The sequence below is a fragment of the Oncorhynchus gorbuscha genome, linkage group LG05 (assembly GCF_021184085.1).
Source record: "Oncorhynchus gorbuscha isolate QuinsamMale2020 ecotype Even-year linkage group LG05, OgorEven_v1.0, whole genome shotgun sequence".
Classification (NCBI taxonomy): Eukaryota; Metazoa; Chordata; class Actinopteri; order Salmoniformes; family Salmonidae; genus Oncorhynchus; species Oncorhynchus gorbuscha.
Window position 1 is genome coordinate 75,399,049 of NC_060177.1, and position 24,391 is coordinate 75,423,439.

At 43.1% G+C, this 24,391-nt stretch overlaps 1 protein-coding gene across 1 annotated transcript in view; it reads right to left on the reverse strand.

Moving 5' to 3' along the window:
- Positions 1-9,841: 9,841 nt before the first annotated feature.
- LOC124035256 (zinc finger matrin-type protein 4-like) overlaps positions 9,842-24,391 on the reverse strand; it is a 210,957-nt gene continuing 196,407 nt past the window's right edge. The window contains exon 7 of the mRNA XM_046348701.1: positions 9,842-10,011. Coding sequence (XP_046204657.1) covers positions 9,984-10,011 — 28 coding nt within the window. The 3' untranslated portion in view covers positions 9,842-9,983. The remainder of the gene's footprint in view (positions 10,012-24,391) is intronic.

Sequence of the window (24,391 nt, forward strand, 5' to 3'; positions counted from 1 at the left end):
GTCACTGCACACACAGAGAACACCTCTGGGAAACTCTGTACACTCATCAGGAATCCCAACAAATGACAGCTTAGTGGAAACCACTAGAGATGGAAACACGACAGGCCATACACGCTTACCAGCCAAGTTATTCCCAAGGATAACGTTGATACCCTCAATAGGCAACGAAGGACGCACCCCCACAACATCAGTTTATGCAATGGAACTGACAGAGTGTTCAAACCTATTCCCCTAATTAGAACACTATAACCCCGAATCAGTCTCAGCAGAAGAGGGTAACACAGACTCCAACACAAATGATTCAGAGGCACCTGTGTCTCTCAGGATCTTCACTGGCTCTAGGTCTTTACTTCCTAACATAGACACAAAACCTTCTGCAATGAAAGGTAAATAGTCTGGATCAATATGGACTTTCACATTCTCCTGGGCCTGAGGAAATGAGTCATGAGTGAACTGATGTGGAACAGGTGCAGCTAACGCAGTAGGCTTAGATTTAGCGTAAGCACCCTTTAACCTGAGAAGTGGACATTTGTTTTTCCAATGACCTGAACCTTGACAGTTGTGACACTCCTGCCCAGAGTCAGCTTTACCATGAGAGTCAGGCTCAACCCTAGTTGAATAGAACTCTGCCCGTGAACCAAAGTATCTCGGTGAGCGAAGCCCAAATCTATCCAAACGCCCCCACTTTCCGAATACGGGGCTCTGCAAAGACACTTTTGTGAGTCAACATACTCGTCCGCCAAAACTGCAGCTTCAGTGACATTCTTTACTTTCTGTTCGTTAATATACGTGACAATACGATCAGGAATTGTGTCCTTAAATTGCTCTAACATAATCAGATCACACAGCCCTTGGAAAGTCACAACTGCAAAGGCGGAACACCAGCGATTAAACTGTAAAGATAATTGTCACGCAAACTCACCATGAGTCTGCTTATCATCCCTTTTTAAAGTTCTAAATCGTTGGCGGTAAGCCTCAGGGACCAATTCATAAATCTGTAACACAGCTGTTTTAACTTTATCATAACTGGCACTGTCGTGTACACTAAGAGCGGAATATGCTTCCTGCGCTTTCCCAGTCAGCACACACTGCAACATTAAAGTGGGGTCAGAATCAGACCAACTCCTAGCGTCAGCAACACGCTCAAACGAAAATAATGTCTCGGGGTCCCTTTCATTAAACTGAGGCAATAACCGTAAGTTCCCAACAATATCAAATGTCTCTGGGCGCGACCAAAAGAGGAACTACCCCTAGGTAAATCTGGGTCACCTTCCCAAAACAAACTCTCCCTTGAGATCTTTCCTTCTCTAACCAACTCTATACGTTCTTGTTGCAACTTGATTTTAGCACACTCCAGATCTTGTTTAAATGCCAATTCCTTTTCATACTTTACACGATCATCCTCTAGCTTCTCACGATCATGCTGCCGATCATGCTCTCTTCTCACGATCATGCTCCAGTTGTAACAGAAGCAGTTCTTTCTGCTGTTCAAAAAGAAGGCTACCAGGACTAACAGATGGAATGGCCATTGTAACGTTATGGGGAGACGACAAATCCTCAGCAGAGGCTGGCCCATTGGTAACTTCAAGAATTACCACTCTCCATCAGATTGGCCTTCAATATCGAACTCATAGAATTCTTTAGACAGTTATCACTAATCTCAACCTTGTAGTGTTCGGTGGACCTTCAACAGTTGTTCTTTAGTGCCTAAATCTAACAACTCCGCCGATGGAAAGCGAATGAACTCATCTACATAAGACGCCACGCCACGTCACAAAAAAAGAATCTCGCTCTTCCCCTCTGCTGAGCACACCAGACCACAACCCGAGAATTGACAATCACCCTGAGCACCACAGAAGAGAGATGCGATACGGAACTTCCCCAAAACCTACAATAACTTAACCATTGTCTTTGTGCGGATTTGCGGTGGGAATTTACGCACTGTAGCCCGCTGGCAAGGAAAAACTCCCCAGCATGCTGGCAAATTCCACCAAGCCACAGATGTGCCCTGAGACAACTGCTCAGTCCACAGACACCACATAAAAATAACATTAACCATGCCCAACATATTCCAAAAAATGAAACACATCGCTAAGCCTATCAGGGGAAAAAGGCTATAGCTCCGGGTATCAAGTTCCACTATCCTACCCAAATCTCCCACCAATGTACACAGCCGATTACTCACCTCAGACTGACATCCCAACAGAAAGTAGAACAAGAGTTTCCAGGCTAGGCAGGGCCTGGAAACTAAGCATTATACTCTCTCCAACGCAGCACCCAAACCAAACAACAAAGGCAACCAATACTGGGCCTATCGAACTCAAACAAAATATGCAAACCAAACACGTACCTCCACGGTCTCCCAAACCAATAGTTCAAATGTCCCGGATGAGCCCCCACTTGTCACGAACCGGCCCAAAGCCCGTAACAAAGGGAGACAACGTGGAGATAAGGAGTAACAAAATATATATTTATTAAATAAGTAACTAAGTATAATATACAATGGTGTGTGTAATCAGTAGTGTAAGTGAGTGTTTTGGATGCATGAATGTGATAAGGCAGGGTGTTGAAAGAGACTAAAGCAAAAAATCACCAGGAACCACAACAAAAAATCTATAAAGGTGTCTGCATGAAGAGAGTCTCCTCCATGAATGGGAAGTGGTGTATTTATCTTGGGAGACACCGGGCCCAGGTGTTTCCCATGTAGCTGACGACCCTCCCAACTCCGCCCACCAGCATCCTAATAAGGAAACAACAAAGAGAGAATACGGCAGAGTGGGAGGGTCGTCACAATACTGAGGTCGAATCAATAGCCTATAATGTTTTTTGTCTATGTGTATCTCTTATCATCATTTTAGCTTGTTAGTAAATAAATATTCAATTAAGATTGGTGTGGTACGAATTCATTAGTGAGACCCGGGTCCGTGCAGATTCAAGGGCTATATACGACATTCTAATTATGAGACTGATAGAGGCAACTGGTTAATTAGCGGCTGTTGTAAAATCGATATTCTGATATTCTTTGAGTTAATTTGGGAAATAGAAACTCAATAAAAACTATTTTTCCTTGATTCAGTTAATCACGTAATTAAGACTTAATCATTCGATGAGCAACAGTCGTCACATTAACCAATACAACGTCACGACACTACCTAGAGCTACTTGGAACCCTACTAATTCCACGACCATCTATTGACGTCACCGCACGTAGAGGCAAAAACAGACTTACCCCCATCGCGACATCTCCCAAAGGCTAACTTGCTAGCCCCGGTCTACTAACTGCTAGCCCCTGCTAACTGCTTGCTTGCCAGCCCTGGTCTGCTAACTGCTAGTTTGTTTAGCCCCGGCCTACTAACTGTTAGCATGTTAGCATTGGCCTGCTAACTGTCTGAATCGCCGTGTCCCCATTAAGCCCAACCACTCACTGGACCCATATGTTCACTTGGCTACGCATGCCTCTCTCTAATATCAATATGCCTCGTCCATTACTGTCCTGGTTAGTGATTACTGTCTTATTTCACTGTAGAGCCTCAAGCCCTGCTCTATATGCCTTAACCAACCATGTTGTTCCACCTCCTACATATTCGATGACATCACCTGGTTTAACTGTCTCTAGAGACTATATCTCTCTCATCATTACTCAATGCCTCGGTTTACCTCCAATGTACTCGCATCCAACCTTTGTCTGTACACTATGCCTTGAATCTATGTATCGTGCCCAGAAACCTGCTCCTTTTACTCTCTATTCTGAACGTGCTAGATAGCCAGTTCTTATAGCATTTAGCCGTACCCTTATCCTACTTCTCCTCTGTTCCTCTGGTGATGTAGAGGTTAATCCAGGTCCTGCAGTGCCTAGGTCCACTCCCACTCCCACTCCCCAGGTGCTCTTATTTGATGACTTCTGCTTGATGCCCTCAATCTCACACAAATTATCAATGAACCTACCAGGTACAACTCCAAATACGTAAACAAGTGCTGTTTTCAATCAAGATCTCAGCGTTCACTGCCTCATTGCCTGCATCCGTAATTGGTCTGCGACCAAACGACCACCCCTCATCACTGTCAAACACTCCCTAAAACACTTCTGTGAGCAGGTCTTTCTAATTGACCTGGCCGGGGTATCCTGGAATGACATTGAGTAGATGATGCCTGGCTATTCTTTAAAAGTGCCTTCCTCACCATCTTAAATAAGCATGCCCCATTCAAAAAATGTAGAACTAGGAATAGATATAGTCCTTGGTTCACTCCGGACCTGTCTGCCCTTGACCAGCACAAAAACATCCTGTGGCGTTCTGCATTAGCATCGAATAGCCCCCGTGATATGCAACTTTTCAGGGAACTTAGGAAAAAATATACACAGGCAGTTAGGAAAGCTAAGGCTAAGCTAAAGCTTTTTCAAACAGAAATGTGCATCCTGTAGTACTAATTCAAAACATTTCTGGGACGCTGTAAAGTCCATGGAGAATAAACGCACCTTCTCCCAGCTGCACACTGCTCTGAGGCTAGGAAAAACTGTCACCACCGATAAATCCACTATAATTGAGAATTTCAATAAGCATTTCTCTACGGCTGGCCATGCTTTCCAACTGGCTACCCTTACCACAGTCAACTTCCCGTCACCCTCCACAGCAACCCGCCAAAGCCTCCACCATTTCTCCTTTACCCAAATCCAGATAGCTGATGTTCTGAAAGAGCTGCAAAATCTGGACCCCTACAAATCAGACAATCTGGACCCTCTCTTTCTAAAATGATCTGCCGAAATTGTTGCAACCCCTATTACTAGCCTGTTCAACCTCTCTTTCGTATCGTCTGAGATTCCCAAAGATTGGAAAGCTGCCACGGTTATCCCCGTCTTCAAAGGGGGTGAACCTCTACACCCAAACTGCTACAGACTATCCTACCCTGTCTTTCCAAGGTCTTCGATAGCCAAGTTAACAAACAGATTACCAACAATTTCGAATCCCACCGTACCTTCTCCGCTATGCAATCTGGTTTCAGAGCTGGTCATGGGTGCACCTCAGCCACGCCCAAGGTCCTAAACGATATCATAAATGCCATTGATAAGATACATTACTATGCAGCCATATTCATCGACCTGGCCAAGGCTTTCGACTCTGTCAATCACCACATTCTTATTGGCAGACTCGACAGCCTTGGTTGCTCAAATGATTGCCTCACCTGGTTTACCAACTACTTCTCTGATAGAGTTAAGTGTGTCAATTTGGAAGGCCTGTCGTTTGGACCTCTGGCAGTCTCTATGGGGGTGCCACAGGGTTCAATCTTCGGGCCGACTCTCTTCTCTGTATACATCAATGATGTTCCTCTTGCTGCTGGTGACCCTCTGGTACACCTCAAAGCAGACGACACCATTCTGTATACTTCTGGCCCCTCTTTGGACACTGTGTTAAATAACCTTCAGACGAGCTTCAATGCCATACAACTCTCCTTCCATGGCCTCCATCTGCTCTTAAATGCAAGTAGAACTAAATGCATGCTATTCAACCGCACCTGCTTGCCTGTCCAGCATCACTACTCTGGATGGCTCTGACTTAGAATACGTAGACAACTACAAATACCTAGGTGTCTGGTTATACTCTAAACTCTCCTTCCAGACTCTCCTTCCAGTTGCACACTCTCGTTGGTTGGCCCTCACCTCATTCTCGTCGCCAATCCCACTGGCTACAGGTTATCTTCAAGTCTCTGCTAGTAAAGCCCCGCCTTATCTCAGCTCACTGGTCACCATAATAGCACCCACTCGTAGCACATGCTCCAGCAGGTATATCTCACTGGTCACCCCCAAAGCCAATTCCTCCTTTGGTCGTCTTTCCGTCCAGTTCTCTGCTGCCAATGACTGGAACGAACTGCAAAAATCTCTGAAGCTGGAGACTCATATCTACCTCACTAGCTTTAAGCACCAGCTGTCTGAGCAGCTCACAGATCACTGCACCTATACATAGCCCATCTGTAAACAGCCCATCTATCTACTTACCTCATCCCCATACAATATTTATATATTTATCTTGCTCCTTTGCACCCCATTATCTCTACTTGCACATTCATCTTCTGCATATCTACCATTCCAGTGTTTAATTGCTATATTGTAATTTCTTCGCCACCATGGCTTATTTATTAACATAACTCCCTTATCTTACCTCATTTGCACTCACTGTATATATACTTTTTGTGTTTTGTTGTACTGTATTATTGACTATGTTTTGTTTATTCCATGTGTAACTCTGTGTTGTTGTATGTGTCGAATTGCTATGCTTTATCTTGGCCAGGTCGCAATTGCAAATGAGAACTTGTTCTCAACTAGCCAGTTAAATAAAGGTGAAATAAATGTTTAAAAAGCATTAGTGAGGTAGCGTTCCAATTAATCTCAAAGGTGTTCAGTGGGTTGAGGTCAGGGCTCTGTGCATGCCAGTCAAGTTCTTCCACACTGATCTTGACAAACCATGTTTGTATGGACCTCACTTTGTGTACGGGGGTGATGTCATGCTAAGACAGAAAAGAGCCTTCCCCAAACTGTTGCCACAAAGTTGGAAGCACATAATCATCTGTCATTGTATGCTGTAGCGTTAAGATGTCCCTTCACGGGAACTTAGGGGCCTAGCCCGAACCACGAAAAACAGCCTCAGACCATTATTCCTCCTCCACCAAACTTTACAGTTGGCACTACGCAGTTGGTCAGGTAGCTTTCTCCTGGCATTCACCAAAGCCAGATTTGTCTGTCAAACTGCCAGATGGTGAAGCGTGATTCATCACCACAGAGAACGCGTTACCACTGCTCCGGAGTTCAATGGCGGCGAGCTTCACATAACTCCAACTGACACTTGGCATTGCACATGGAGATGTTAGGCTTTTGGGCAGCTGCTCAGCCACAAAACTCATTTCACGAAGCTCCCGACGAACAGTTATTGTGCTGACATTGCTTCCTGAGACAGTTTGGAACTCAATAGTGAGTGCTGCAACCGAGGACAGACCATTTTTATGAGCTACGTGCTTCAGCACTCGGCGGTTCCGTTCTGTGAGCTTGTGTGACCTACCACTTCGCGGCTGAGCCATTGTTTCTCCTAGACACTTCCACGTCACAATAACAGCACTTCCAGTTGACCGGGGTAGCTCTAGCAGGGCAGCAATTTGACAAACTGACTTGTTGGAAAGGAAAAATCCTATTACAGTGCCACATTGAAAGTCACTGATCTCTTCAGTAAGGCCATTCTACTGTCAATGTTTGTATAGGGAGATTGCATGTATGTGTACACCTGTCAGCAACGGGTGTGGCTGAAATAGGCAAATCCAGTAATTTGAAGGGGTGTCCACATACTTTTGTTTATATAGTGTAGCTGGACAACTTTGATTCCAGGGGAATAGCAGATAGAGGAATACCTGTGCTACTCCTTCCGACAAAAGAGTCAACTCAGCTCTAGGGTTAGATAAAAACAGAGGTTGTATTCACCAGAGGTGTCTAGACCTCCATATAGAAGCACTGTATCTTACCCAGTAAAAAGCATGTGATGGGTAGTAACTCTTATTGCTCACTGCCATGTCTCCTGATATTGATATGGAATGGTACAGCACAGGATGACAACAGTATTCAGGAATTCTCTATCTTCAGTCAACTGTGAAAATGGATTTTCCTTTGAGAAATGGGGCATGTTAACTTTGCGGATAAGAATGCCAGCTCGGAGGAAAACATAGGCGGAACAAATGAACACAACTGGACAGGCAGTATAGTATAGTTCAAGTGTCTTTTTATTCTTTTTCAGACACAGGATAGTACATAACCCAGAGAGCGCACAAAGTGAGTAGGGTGTATGAGATGTGGTATTCCTCTGGAGATCGAGGGAGAGACACTAGATCCAATGCAAAAGTTGGGCAGAATGTAACGTTATGACTTGGGTTGAGCAAAGCAATTCAGTGGATCGCAGAGTTGCATTAATTAGTAAATCATTCGTGCACAGAGTACATCTTAAGTTGCTTGTAATAGTAAAAACACTTTGTACATTATGTTTTTTTTTTTTGCCTGTGGCATCTCACAAGGCGGATGGCTCTCAGTTGAGCCAGCTTCAGTTGGTGTTCAGTTCAGAATTATTTGTTGTATGTTTTTCTTCAGTTGGTGTTCAGTTCAGAAAGATTTATTGTATGTTTGTGAGTTTCTCTCTCCATCTCTCTAATGCCCATGAACATGCTTTGGTGTTTTGTTGTTGTTGAGTAAGCAGTAAATAAAAACAGTTGAAGTCTTATCAAAACATCTAAAAAGGCTTGGTTTCAACTGGTGTAACAATTCCAGACAATGGTACTTTCAAAACAAACAGATCAGTTATTTATAAATTAGCACAAAAATACATTTTCACACATTTATCAAGGCTATTGATCAAACACATCTTTGCTGTCGACAGACACTGACTGCACTGTACTGACAGGAAAATAAATCACTTATATCTGTATACAGATGCATCTGCTTTCCCAATTACCAATAAACTGTTTAGTCCACAACAGTAAGAACAAATAGACATTTCTACGAAAACACCTGCTATGGCAACAGGAACCACTGTCATAACGTAGCTTTGATGTTCGAATAACATACTAGAATGCAAGAGTTGCTACAGAATGTTGTAATAAGGTTGTATATTAAAGTTGGATTGCTTTTTAAATACTCTCCATCTCTGAATAAGACATCATCATCATCATAACAGCAATGTTTCACACCATTACAGAATAACATGGTTTGATTCAAATTGACTGTAATTGGCTGTATTACTTACACATTGTAAAAGGCTTTTTTGGAATGAATTCAGTGAACACGAATGTAGTAACATTTTAAAACAGTTCATGAATCTGAATCATGATTCTGAACAATAGTAATCAATGGGACCTCCCTGAGACGAAGACCACATATGAACCTCAAAACCACATGGAGGAACAGAGAACACATGTTGAGACCTGGAACACTGACAACATAGATCCCTATCTAGATTCTCCTTCCAAGACTGCTAGGGACACAGAAAGATCAATTCCAAAAATTTAAAAATATATATTATGTTCAAAGGCATTTCTTAAACTGTCATTATTATTGCCAACAAAACCTTATGTCCACCAGGGATATTATGTTATTGTAAGATTGTATGGTAATACATACTGTAGCATACTGTAGACCCAATCATTAAACCATTATTATAATGTTATACATTATTCTGAAGAAAAAAATAATTCTGATGGCAATCCAAATACAATTGTTTAAATAAATTACTCAAATAAAATCTAAAAACAATATATTACCTACATATAAGTTATGTTATACATTTTCTGTTTCAGAGGTAAAGAAACTACAAAAAACTATATTCCTCAAGTCAAAATGCCACAGAGTATTCCTCTCTCTAACACAGCTAAAGCAAAAAGCATAGTTAGCATGAAGTTGCAGGTTGTTCGTTTCATCATGCATTGAGGGGACCGTCCCTTTTTCCGATCAACTTTTATGCTGTTGGACCATTGTCTTTAAACATACTGAAAATCTGTTAGTGTTGAATGTTGATGATCACACGGCCAAAATGAGAAGAGTTCTGCAGAAGCTTTACGTTGACAGGTGAGAGAGATGCTGTGGAGATGGAGCATTACAAAACCCCTTGTTCTCCTACTGTATGCCAGCAGGGCCATGGAGAGAGACATAGAGAGAGACAGAGAGAGAGAAAGTGTGTGTGTGTGTGTGTGTGTGTGTGTGTGTGTGTGTGTGTGTGTGTGTGTGTGTGTGTGTGTGTGTGTGTGTGTGTGTGTGTGTGTGTGTGTGTGTGTGTGTGTGTGTGTGTGTGTGTGTGTGTGTGTGTGTGTGTGTGTGTGTGTGTGTGTGTGTGTGTGTGTGTGTGTGTGTGTGTGTGTGTGTGTGTGTGGTAGAGAGAGAAAGCAGAGCAGAGGCAGAAAAAGCAGGGCAAGCTGACCACAGCTTGTCTGACATCAATCCAATGGTTTATTTTGTTCTTCAAGATTCACTGGACACATATCTGATTCTTCAGGCTGCAGGAGAAAGAAAGACACAGAGAGGGAGAGAACAAGAGAGAGAGGGAGGGAAAGGGAGAGAAGTTATTGTCATGAGACCACAAAAGTAAATTATATCTCAACCAATAAAATAAACCAGGTAAAAAGGAAATTATCCTGATAAGATCAACAATAAAGTTCCCACAATAAGGAGACCATCACAACCAGCAGCAGAGGGTAGTTAAAGTATGAGGTCTAAACAGCCTCGTCTCATCTAGACTGGATACAAAACCCTCCTCAGGACACTTTCTCATCTCTGTCTCCCGTACGTCACGCACCACTTGACTTTATGCGCTCGTTTTTCATGTCCTCAACAAGGCCCTCGGAGCTCACTGATGACACTTAGAGTAGCCAACATCTAATCCCACTTGTGTGTTGATTTAAGAGGAATGCCAGGTTTTATAGCATATCCAGGACATCGCAACATTGACTAAAGGCCTTATCGAATGGTTTATCAACACACCATCACTGTCAGAGATGCCTCTCCCTGTTCTTTCCCTGTCTAAGAGAAATCATCTTAAAGGACCTCTCACTTAATATGGTATGACATTTTTCAAAGCATGACGACCATTCCACATCTGATATGATAGTCTACAGCAGAGAAAAAGAGGGGGTTGGAAAGGAGGATACCTAGTCAGTTGTACAACTGAATGCTTTCAACTGAAATATGTCTATCACATTTAATCCAACCCCTCTGAGAGGTGCGGGGGCCTGCCTTAATTAACATGAACGTCATTGGTGCCTGGGGAATAGTTGTTGTTGGGGGTTAACTGCCTCAGGGGCGATCGACAGATTTGTACCTTGTCTGCTCAGGCATTCGATCCAGAAAGGTTACTGGGCCAAATCGCCTACCCGCCAGGCTACCTTACATTCAAGGATGCCAAGAGTGTGCAAAGCTGTCACAAATGCAAAGTGTGGCTGCTTTGAAGAATCTAAAATCTAAAATATATTTAGATTGTTTAACACTTTTTTGGTTACTACATGATTCCACATGTGTTATTTCATAATGTTGATGTCTTCACTACTATTCTACAATGTAGAAAATAGTAAAATAACGAAAAACCCTGGAATGAGTAGGTGTGTCCAAAAACGTTTGACTGGGACTGTATATCAAAGCTTATTTTGAGCCAATAGACTACCAAAACAGTACTACAACAGAATTCTTAACCCCCATTGGTTCATTTTAAGGGATTTTTTTTAATCAATAATGACTAATTATGTATACATTTCAATCAGGACTGACGAATCAGAATACTATTATGTTACTGTATATGTATGCATTTCCTTTTAATCCTAGTACTGAATATAATGTGTGTAAATATAATCAAGAATTAGAACAATGACTGTCTGTTCCTTGGTAGAAATGAATGAACTTATCGCTAGACTGGCTAGAATGCTTATCTACACAGGCAGACCTTGGCTCGGATCATAAATTATCTAAATTAGGAGAGGCGATGTGGGAAGGCTTGAGAACTATACAGCCTTTGTACCAGGGTGAAGAAGAGACGGGACAGTTAGAAAACTAATGACGTCATTTTCAGTTTATAACCTGTGGTAAACTGTATCATGTTCAGTAGTCTCGAGAATAAACATTGCTGATTAATTTTGAGACTGGTCTCTGTCCATTTTATGCAAACAAGAGTCTTACAAATTCTTAGGAATTGACAGAGTGTTTAATTTTAATTGGGTATTAAAACATACAGGAATATAATTCCTGTAACAGTTCATGCACTGTAAGTCCCGTCACATTAACAGTAGTTAATCTACAAGCATTATTTGTTCAAGTAATTGATTCCCTGACTTGCATTTAGTCTGGGGTTTCTATGTTACCTCCAGGTAATCTTAGCAGAGAGAGTAATCACTGTTTAGATTGTAAAATGAACATCCTGCTGAGTTAGTCCCATATGAGGTAGTCCCCATGAGTTAGTCCCCATCCTGCTGAGTTAGTCCCCATGAAGGAGTACTCATCCTGCTGAATTAGTCCCCATGTGGTAGTCCCATAAGGTAGTCCACATCCTGCTGAGTTGGTCCCCATGAGTTAGTCCCCACCCTGCTGAGATAGTCCCCATCCTGTTGATGTAGTCCCTAGAGGATGTGGCCAGAGCAGCAGAGCAGGGCCCACATTAGTTCTGAATCAGTCCGCCATAAAGGCCAATGTATCAGACTTGCATAGACCTTAGACTACACACACACACACACACACACACACACACACACACACACACACACACACACACACACACACACACACACACACACACACACACACACACACACACACACACACACACACACACACACACACACACACACACACACACACACACACAGAAGCACTCACGGAAAGTGCATGCAAACACACAAGTGCATGTACACACACACACATGCACAAACACAGAATAATGAAAGCAGAGGGAAGGTGGGGGATTATAGAGTAAGAGTAAGATTAACGCAACATTCACTGAGTAAAGTTGAGAAATAAAACAACCTTGAGACGAGGCCTCCCTTTGGAGAAAGCAAGCAGTTCCATCAAATGGAGGAAAATGAACACATTCTCAGCACACCAGCAGAGCTGAATTTATTCCACTCAAAGACGTATTTAGCATTTTGTTTTCATTAGAGGGACTCTAGATAGACAGAGCCTTTTTCACTCATATGAATGAAGCCTCTTCAGCTACTTTGCATCACTATAAAACCTGACTAATTACAACACATTCAGGAAAACATGCAGCCATAATTTTGTAGGCTAAATGATAAATTTGAATTGACTGTTTCACCCACTGTTCAGTTCAAATGCAGTGTACCCAAATCCAGAGATTTTCATGTGTTCGTTTGTGGTACAAAGGACAATGCTGCACTCAATAAACAATGTGTGCATCTGAAACCATGCAGGTATTTCTTGATTTTTCACCTGATGTTCAGACATTATAGTTGTCCCTACTTTGGACTCAGTACTAATGTATTCTGATCTCAGGTGGTTGCACACTGGTTGGTACAACACTTAATATTTTTCCAGAGGTCTAAGGAGCATAGTTCAATTGGTCTAATTAACTAGATGATTACAGGCCACAACAATGAGACAACTGAATGAGGCATTGCAACCAAAAGGGCAGCAGAGATAGATGTTTATAACAGTAGCAAGCCAAGTTAACCAAGAGAACACATTTTAACCAAGTCTCATTTTCAAACTCTGCTGTCCCTGCAGCTGAAAATCTAATCCAAGTACCATCCTTAAATAATTTTGTTTATTTGATCATTTCTTCTCGAGCACAGCATTTCTGTAAGTGGTTGAGAAAAGCTCAGCCAAGCAAGGCCACTCTGTGATGAGTCTGAAAAGGGTCCTACATTGTTAGTGGCAACATCTACTATAGGGTTGCCTGCCACCCTCTAACAAGCACACTGCTGTTGCTGCTGACTGCCTTCCTTTCCATCTAAATGACAGCTCTTAAAGATGCATCCGCCCAAGACTGACAGCAGGACATACTTTTAGAACAGCGTTGAGAATGTCTGCACAGACTCCAGCTCCCCTTTCCCTTTCCCTCTCCCCCACCTCATCCTCTCCTTCACCCTCTTCACTCCCCTCCCTCTCTCCACTCACATCACCCTTTCCCCTCCCCACACCCTCCCCTTTCCCTCTCCCCCCACCCCACCCTCTCCTTCACCCTCCCTCTCTCCACTCACATCACCCTTTCCCCTCCCCTCCCCACACCCTCTCCTTTGCCCTCTTCCACATCTCCGCCCACCCCACCCTCTCCTTTCCCCTCTCCTTCACCTTTTCCATTCCCCTCACCTTCCCCCTCTCCTTCACCTTTTCCACTACCCTCACCCTCTCCTTCACCCTCTTCCCCCTCTCTGCCCACCCCACCTTCTACCTCTTCCACCTCTCCGTCCCCCCTCTCTACTACCGTAGCCTTCAAGTCAGTCAGACACAGGAAAGATACATTTTCCAGCAGCAGTATCAAGCCTCCTCTATTTTCCCTCTCAAGGCAAACTGCCTTATGATTAATTTACCGTGAAGCGAGTGTAAGTTACATAGTTTCACTTTGTGCAACGGCAAATAGAAACCACACCATCTGAATGCAGAGACCTTAAACACGTGATTGCAAACACACAACTTATGTATTCATACAGTGTGTGACAAACTCGGTCAGCACATTACTCTGGTGGAGGAATTATCCATGAATTATTTATCTCCATGCCTATATCCACATGGACATTTTCAGTCCCTTTGAAGTTAATTCTCCCTTTGTGATAAAATGCCTCCCTTCTTCTTTCTATGTTGCAGCTTATGATACTCCTGGTTGTGTTGCTATGTAAGAACGAGTTGCCTGTCCAAGACTATTTCAATCTACATAACAGCAGCAGTCCTCCAGATTTGTACAGTATACCGGCAAGTTATCATCATACTAAATGCTGTAAAATAAATATTCCTTACACAATTTTAAGTGGTATATTCATAAACCCATCCATTGTCTGCATTGTATTCATTCACACACATTCTTAATGTGTTCTTGGCCATGTTTCTCCTCAGGTGTATTTGTGGTAATGTCTTTCTGTGGGACATCACAGGGGACGTGCCGGACGTCATGTAAAGAAGACGTGTGTCTGTCGTGGAAGCTGGTGGCACTGAATGTCAGACCAAAAGCACGTTGAAGATACATAGTTGAAAAGCTAGCCTCAGAGGCCTGAGTTCTCTCTCATGTGTCGGTCTAGTGTGCTCATCATGGAGTGATCTTTTCAATCTGAAATATTGCTGATGACTTAAACCAAACAATAGAGTGATGGAAAGATAAAGCTTGGAGAGAAAGAATGTCAGCTTGGATTAGCAGGTGAGCTGGTACAGACGCATGTAATTTGGGATTGACAATGTGTCTATTCTGTAGCCAATACCGGGCCCCTAGCTATCTCTCTCCCAATGCGCATTAGGAATTAATTAAGAAGTCAACGAATGAGGAAATTAGGCTCTATCATATAAGAGAAACGCCCGCCGATTGGACTGTCGACTGTCTCTGTGGCTTTGCCTGTTTCCTCCTTTGTGCTGCAATCTCTCCTGTTTGATGGTTTGCTTTCAAGCTGCCCCCGCCTGTTTGTTGATATCTACCTTCTACAGACCCGTAAAGCGCTTTCTAAACTTCCCTCCACTGAGCATCTAATCGGTGCATCTCACCAAGGCCGGGCGGTGCCAGAGTGGAAGGGCCTCAGCAGAGCCTCCACTGAGCATTATTATAAATCATGAAGCCATCACACAGGGGATGATCACTGGAGAAAGATGGGCTTGGAAATTAAACATCCCTCCTCCTCCTCCTCCTCCTCCTCCTCCTCCTCCTCCTCCTCCTCCTCCTCCTCCTCCTCCTCCTCCTCCTCCTCCTCCTCCTCCTCCTCCTCCTCCTCCTCCTCCTCCTCTTCCCACTGGTGCTCAAGCTTTTTCTGCTCCAGCACACAATGCATTGTAGTTGGTCAATATTTTAGAAATCCAACACCTTCATAAAAAACAAACCCAAAGTCACTACTCTACTTCACAGTGCTGGAAGCAGCCATCAGCATCAGCCTCAGACAGCCACTTTCAGAATCAATTGCCTCTGCCTCCCCTCTAGGCGTTACCGCAGCCACTAAGCTGCAGCTCGATACAGTGGCCAGATTTATGTTGGTAAAGTGTTCTCTCCAGGATTTTCCATATGGTTGTTTATGCTACCATTGAGACAGAGTCTGTTGTCTGCTCCGGTCCAAACAAATATCCTACTGCTCACATTTTACCACCCTATTTTACCAGTGCTGAAACTACACTACAGTTGCACTGCCAGTCTGAAAATATTCCTGCAATGATGCCTGATGCTTGCAACCAGCATATCCATTCCCCCAGCCAATAAACCTTTGAACAGACAGAAATATGTTGCTGTTGCATTGTAATCAGATGTAACGTTAAACTAGATTAATTTGCCTTTTTGCTTTGAAGACACAGAGCTGCTGTTATCCCTCTTGTGAATATGGTTGTGAATATTTTTGTGAATATGATTGTGTGTGCATGAAGGATTTGAGGAGCAGGTGTTGGGGGATTTGTCTAAGTGTTGGGGGAATTGTGGCACACAGCATTATGTCTCATGGGGAGTTCTTTCCTGGGCAATCCTCTACTGACTGACATGCTAGAGAGAGAGAGAGAGAGGAAGGGGGAGAGAGGAGAGAGGGGAGAGAGAGAAGGTGGGGGGGTATTGAGAAAGAGAGGTGAAGAGAGAGAGAGAGGGGGGCATAGAGAGGGAGAGGGGCCAGCAGAGAGAGATATAGTGCCTTGCAAAAGTATTCACCTCCTTGGCGTTTTTCCTATTTTCTTGCATTGCAACCTGTAATTTAAATAGATTTTTATTTGGATTTCATGTAATGGACATACACAAAATAATCCAAATTTGTGAAGTGCAATGAAAAACATAACTTGTTTCAATAAAGAAAAAATCTGAAAAGTGGTGGGTGCATATGTATTCAATCCCTTTGCTATGAAGCCCCTAAATTAGATCTGGTGCAACCAATTACCCTCAGACGTCACATAATTAGATTGCAAAAAGGTGGATTTGATCTGTCACATGATCTCAGTGTATATACACCTGTTCTGAAAGGCCCCAGGTCTGCAACACCACCAAGCCGGAGGCACCATGAAGACCAATGAGCTCTCCAAACAGGTCAAACAAGTTGTGGAAACTTATCACCCGTTTGGTGATAAGCAAAAATAGATAAGCAAATAGATAAGAGATAAGCAAAGACATAAGCAAACCCATTTGGTGTTCGCCAAGAGGCATGTGGGACACTCCCCAAACATATGGAAGTAGGTACTCTGGTCAGGTGAGACAAAAATGTGAGTTTTTTTAGCCATCAAGGAAAATGCCATGTCTCGCACAAACCCAACACCTCATCACCCTGAGATCACCAAGACCACAGTGAAGCATGGTAGTGGCAGCATCATGCTGTGGGGATGTTTTTCATCAGCAGGGACTGGGAAACTGTTCCGAATTGAAGAATTGATGGATGTTACTGAATACGGGGAAATTCTTGAGGGAAACTTGTTTCAGTCTTCCAGAGATTTGAAACTGGGACGGAGGTTCACCTTCCAGCAGGACAATGACCCTAAGCATACTGCTAAAGCAACACTCGAGTGGTTTAATGGGGAACATTTAAATGTCTTGGAATGGCCTAGTCAAAGTCCAGACCTCAATCCAATTGAGAATCTGTGGTATGACCAGCGGAACCTACCCAACTTGAAGGAGCTGGAGCAGTTTTTCCTTGAAGAATGGGGAAAAATCCCAGTGGATAGATTTGCCAAGCTTATAGAGACATACCTCAAGAGACTTGCAGCTGTTATTGCTGCAAAAGGTGGCTCAACAAAGTATTGGCTTTTTTTGGGTGGGGGGGTTGATGCTCACTCAGGTTTTCTGTTGTTTTGTCTTATTTCTTGTTTGTTTCACAAGAAAAATATTTTGCATCTTCAAAGTGGCGGGCATGTTGTGTAAATCAAATGATACAAACTCGCCAAAAATGCATTTTAATTCCAGGTTGTAAGGCAACAAAATAATGGGACTGACCTTTCATATACAAAGAGACACAACTGCATTTCACACATTCTACACCTCTGTACGTCTGTGTAGCAATACCTTTTTATCGTGACTGAACGGTCTTGATTGACGTTAATAATGCCAAGCTGAGACCATAATAGAAGACACATGTAAGCCTTCATAACTTGGGGGTGCTTGTGCTCGGCATCATCAGCGAATGTGACTTTTCCTATCATATATCGGCTATAAGAAAATGAAATATTCTATGAAAGAGGATATAGCCTCTATTGTTTGACAAGTCATATAACAAGTCAATACAATACCTTTATTTTTGCACTGTTCTTGGGAGTGGAGAAATACTATTTATTTTCTAAGACAAAGGAATAACAAGGGAACAAAAGTTTCCTTAGTAAAAAAAATCCAATAGGATTAGTGATTTTTCCAACAGAATCATATAGGATTCTCACAATTTTATGTTACCTCTATCAGAATCCTAATTTTCTAATGTAAATAAAAAGTAATCCTATTGGACCCTATATGATTCATGCAATCATATAGGATTTTGTCACCCCAAACAGAATCCTATTATACATTTTTCAAATTTAATCCATTAAATTATATTTTGTTGATTATATTTTGTTCATTTTCGTTGATCGGAAACAACAGTTCTATATTCATTTCCGGTTTTATTCACTTGTAAGAAAACCTGTCCCTTTAAGAGTGACTGGTGACGTCATTACATTTACATTTACATTTAAGTCATTTAGCAGACGCTCTTATCCAGAGCGACTTACAAATTGGTGCATTCACCTTATGACATCCAGTGGGACAGTCACTTAACAATAGTGCATCTAAAACTTTGGGGGTTTGAGAGGGATTACTTATCCTATCCTAGGTATTCCTTAAAGAGGTGGGGTTTCAGGTGTCTCCGGAAGGTGGTGATTGACTCCGCTGTCCTGGCGTTATGAGGGAGTTTGTTCCACCATTGGGGGCCAGGGCAGCGAACAGTTTTGACTGGGCTGAGCGGGAGCTGTACTTCCTCAGTGGTAGGGAGGCGAGCAGGCCAGAGGTGGATGAATGCAGTGCCCTTGTTTGGGTGTAGGGCCTGATCAGAGCCTGGAGGTACTGAGGTCAAAACACTGTTCCCCTCACAGCTCCGTAGGCAAGCACCATGGTCTTGTAGCGGATGCGAGCTTCAACTTGAAGCCAGTGGAGAGAACGGAGGAGCGGGGTGACGTGAGAGAACTTGGGAAGGTTGAACACCAGACGGGCTGCGGCGTTCTGGATGAGTTGAAGGGGTTTAATGGCACAGGCAGGGAGCCCAGCCAACAGCGAGTTGCAGTAATCCAGACGGGAGATGACAAGTGCCTGGATTAGGACCTGCAAACATCGCTTCCTGTGTGAGGCAGGGTCTGTACTCTGAGGATGTTGTAGAGCATGAACCTATCCAGGAACGGGCCATATTTATTGATGTTGGTTGAGAACGACAGGGTGTGGTCCAGGATCACGCCAAGGTTCTTGGCGCTCTGGGAGGAGGACACAATGGAGTTGTCAACCGTGATGACTGAGATCATGGAACGGGCAGTCCTTCCCCGGGAGGAAGAGCAGCTCCGTCTTGCCGAGGTTCAGCTTGAGGTGGTGATCCGTCATCCACACTGATATGTCTGCCAGACATGCAGAGATGCGATTCGCCACCTGGTCATCAGAAGGGGAAAGGAGAAGATTAATTGTGTGTCGTCTGCATAGCAATGATAAGAGAGACCATGTGAGGTTATGACAGAGCCAAGTGACTTGGTGTATAGCGAGAATAGGAGAGGGCCAAGAACAGAGCCCTGGGGGACACCAGTGGTGAGAGCGCGTGGTGAGGAGACAGATTATTTGCCACGCCACCTGGTAGGAGCGACCTGTCAGGTAGGACGCAATCCAAGCGTGGGTGCACTGTTTAAATGATGCCCAACTCGGAGAGGGTGGAGAGGAGGATCTGATGGTTCACAGTATCGAAGGCAGCCGATAGATCTAGAAGGATGAGAGCAGAGGAGAAAGAGTTAGCTTTAGCAATCAGCGCCTCCGTGATACAGAGGAGAGCAGTCTCAGTTGAATGACTAGTCTTGAAACCTGACTGATTTGGATCATTAAAAGGTCATTCAGAGAGAGATACCGGGAGAGCTGGCCAAGGACGGCACGTTCAAGAGTTTTGGTATAATAATAATGTAATTGATATTGATCTGTTTTAAGTATAATTGTGTCATTGCAATTTGTGAGATGTATAATAATAATAAAAGTAAAAAAAAAAATTTAAAGGGGATACCCTCAATTTGATGTGGTCTGTTTAATCTAACACATTGACATCGGAGGGATCTTAAATAATCTAAGTGTAGTTTTTTTTCAGAATGGGGTGCAATCTCGAACTCTCTTGAAGACGGAAGGGACGTCAAACCAGCGGTCAGGGATGAGTTGATGAGCGAGGTGAGGTAAGGGAAAGGTCTCCGGAAATGGTCTGGAGAAGAGAGGAGGGGATAGGGTCAAGCGGGCAGGTTGTTGGGCGGCCGGCCGTCAAAAAGAGGCTGAGATTTCATCTGGAGAGAGAGGGAGAAAGAGGTCAGAGCACAGGGTAAGTGTGAGCAGAACCAGCGGTGTCGTTTGACTTAGCAAACGAGGATCGGATGTCGTAGAAACCTTCTTTTCAAAATGGTTGACGAAATCTCAGAGAGGGAGGAGGGGGGAGGGGGCGGAGGATTCAGGAGGGAGGAGAAGGTGGCAAACAGCTTCCTAGGGTTAGAGGCAGATGCTTGGAATTTAGCATGGTAGAAAGTGGCTTTAGCAGCAGAGACAGAGGAGGAAAATGTAGAGAGGAGGGAGTGAAAGGATGCCAGGTCCGCAGGGAGGCAATTTTCCTCCATTTCCGCTCGGCTGCCCGGAGCCCTGTTCTGTGAGCTCGCAATGAGTCATCGAGCCACGGAGCTTTTTGGGGGGGGAGGACCGGGAAACCGGCCTGGAGGATAGGGGACATAGACAGAGTCAAGGGATGCAGAGAGGGAGGAGAGGAGGGTTGAGGAGGCAGAATCAGGAGATAGGTGGGAGAAGGTTTGAGCGGAGGAAGAGATGATAGGATGGAAGAGGAGAGAGCAGCGGGGGGGAATGGAGAAGGTTGGGACGAGGGCGATACCATGGTAGTAGGGGCAGTGTGGGAGGTGTTGGATGAGAGCGAGAGGGAAAAGGATACAAGGCAGTGGTCGGAGACTTGGAGGGGAGTTGCAATGAGGTTAGTGGAAGAACAGCATCTAGTAAAGATGAGGTCGAGCGTATTGCCTGCCTTGTGAGTAGGGGGGAAGGTGAGAGGGTGAGGTCAAAAGAGGAAAGAGGAGTGGAAAGAAGGAGGCAGAGAGGAAAGAGTCAAAGGTAGACGTGGGGAGGTTAAAATGCCCAGAACTGTGAGAGGTGAGCCGTCCTCAGGAAAGGAGCTTATCAAGGCATCAAGCTCATTGATGAACTCTCCGAGGGAACCTGGAGGGCGATAAATGATAAGGATGTTAAGCTTGAAAGGGCTAGTAACTGTGACAGCATGGAATTCAAAGGAGGCGATAGACAGATGGGTAAGGGGAGAAAGAGAGAATGACCACTTGGGAGAGATGAGGATCCCGGTGCCACCACCCCGCTGACCAGACGCTCTCGGGTGTGCGAGAACACGTGGGCGGACGAAGAGAGAGCACAAGCTTGGAGTATTAATTGACTACCAAGTTCAGCTCGCTGCCTGTGGCTGGGCACAGCATAATAATGTTAGAAAACAGAGATTCTAACTGTTATATCCTTCACTGTGTGAGTACAGTATTTCCTTATGTTTCCTGATTAAGTTTGTCATATTTTAATCTTTGGGCAGCATTTTATGCACGTTTTTATGCTAGCTAAGAAACTACTGTTAGCCACAATTTGCTAATCAGCTGACTAACGTTAGTTCGCTAAATTGTAGCCATTTGTATATAATGTTTAAGTCACTGTATAGTTATAGCAGATGAGAAATGTTTATATTGTTGGTTTTTGCTAAATATACAGTATGTGCCAGTATGTTTCTGGTAGATCATCAACCATGAGTTGTTGGACTCATTCAACAGTTTTTACCTAAATAAGTAGAATATAAATGGACATTCAAGTTGAAAGTTCCATTTATATTCCTAAAACATAAGGTGAAAATGATGATGTTGCTTCTTCCCGTTGATAAATAGCCCGAAGTCAAAACACTGTTTTGAAGTGTCCAAATAAATAATCAATACAGTTTGGGATTATATTAAAAACCTAAACATAAAATGCACTACCTACATATACATTTGCCACAATAGTAATCATAGTACTTATATATTTTTTAAATGATCCCCTTATAAACTGCATATGCACCAAAAACCCTGTTTTGACAAGTGGCAATTAATCACTAACTGTTCCAGTTCTCTGCTGCCTGTGACTGGAACGAATTGCAAAAATCGCTGAAGTTGGAGACTTTTATCTCCCTCACCAACTTCAAACATCTGCTATCTTTGCAGCTAACCGATCGCTGTAGCTGTACATAGTCTATCGGTAATTTTACCTACCTCATCCCCATACTGTTTATATTTATTTACTTTTCTGCTCTTTTGCACAACAATATCTCTACCTGTACACGACCATCTGATCATTTATCACTCCAGTGTTAATCTGCAAAATTGTAATTATTTGTCTACCTCCTCATGCCTTTTGCACACAATGTATATAGACTCTCTTTTTTCTACTGTGTTATTGACTTGTTTATTGTTTACTCCATGTGTAACTCTGTGCTGTCTGTTCACACTGCTATGCTTTATCTTGGCCAGGTCGCAGTTGCAAATGAGAACTTGTTCTCAACTAGCCTACCTGGTTAAATAAAGGTTAAATAAATAAAAAAATTAAAAACTCCTATTGATAAGGGGGAAATCCGGTTGTATGTGCTGTTGAAACTAACACAACTCTTAAACCACATGGAAACTGGAAATATTTTCAGCACTTAGAGGAAAACCGTCTAAAGACAACCAGCTGCATTTTGAAGTAAATGTGTTTTGATTTGGGGGTCACCAAAATGTAAAGAGAAACACAGCACTTATTTGTCAATCACTCATATTGATATCAAGTTGAAATCGATAGAGCGGGGGGTAAATGTTTGGTGTGTGTGCACTGTTTAAATGAACACTATTCAAAGCCACAGGGAATCTGAGATGAAGTCACATATCACTGGTTAAAGAGAAGTTGCTGAAGACAGCCATCTAAATTCTAGAATGTCAGAAGTTTTGTGAGGCTGCCGAAACGTGGAAGGAGAAAAAAACACTTAACTTCCAACGAATCACGACTTGCCATAGGATATCAACACGTACAACAGTTGGCTGTTTTTTGAGTGATAGTTTGACTCTCAAATCTATGCATTTGTGTAAGGTTATTAAATTATTGCATCTGAGCTCCTAGAGTGTGAAACTCTCCTTTTCTTTACCAAGTTAGTAAATTACATATTAGGTAAGTGACTTTTATACAGAGAGCACCCCGAATTTTCCTTGCCATTTGAGTTTGAAAATGATTGTAAGAAGTCCTAAAACTGCTGGTGCGTATGACAAAATCAATGGTACAAAACCAGTGATATTGATCTGTTTTAAGTATTCAATTGTGTCATTGCAATTTGTGATTACAATTTAAGATGTATAATAATAATAACTCATCTGAGGTAAAAAGAATACAAAATTTAAAGGATGTGTAATTACCCTCAATTTGATGTGGTCAAAACATGAGGTTGTTTAATCTAACACATACTGTCCACATTCAGGATGTTTGCAAGAATCTAGATCTTGTACTACTATGTCGGTCCATCTACGCTGGACCGGTTCGGGTGCTACAGCAGTCTTTGATTGACTCTGGGGCTGGGAGGGTTGCTGAGGGTTGAACATAACATTCCTTTCAGATCTTAAATAATCTAATTTGTAGTTTTTTTCTTGACACAGCTAAATATGGCACAGACACCTGAACATTTATGTTGAACTGCAATCCAAATGAAAGACCAGTAAACTGTCAACTGTCAAACCACAATATGGGATTGATTCAATCCTATCAGATTTTTGAGCCAGTCCTATTGGAAAAATCCCTAATCCTATGGGATATTTTGACTAGGGGAGGTAAAAGGATGTGTAATTACCCTCAATGCGATGTGGTCAAAACATGAGGCTGTGTAATTTACTAACTTGGTAAAGAAAAGGAGAGTTGCACACTCTAGGAGCTCAGATGCAATAATTTAATAACCTAATAACCAACGTTTTGACAGACTGCTGTCTTCATCAGGGTATAATGTAGAAACACATACTGTCCACATACTGTAAATCAACATTTCAATTTAGGTTGATTATGTACACATTTCTCCCTAGTTTAACCATTTACAGAGTTTTAAAAATTATCTTATGTACAATTTTAACCAGGTGCTCTACAAAGAGTCAATCAATCACTGTACCTGTACACAGCCAATCTGCAAATAGCACACCCGACTACCTCATCCCCATATCATTACTTACCCTCTTGCTCTTTTGCACCCAGTATCTCTACTCTCTACTTGCACATCATCATCATTTCTTTTTTGGGGGGCGGGTTGTTTCCACACACGGGAAACAAGAGCAGCAATAACAAATCACTGCGACAACATCCAACCTGACAGAGTCATCCTCTCATTCGCTCCAGTCTCAGACATGGCAACTGGGAGTGAGAGAACGCAGTGGCTAATGTCTTTCTGCACACCATTAGTATGTGTTAGTGTGGGGGGAGGGTTAGGGAGGCTGGGAGGGAGGGTAGAG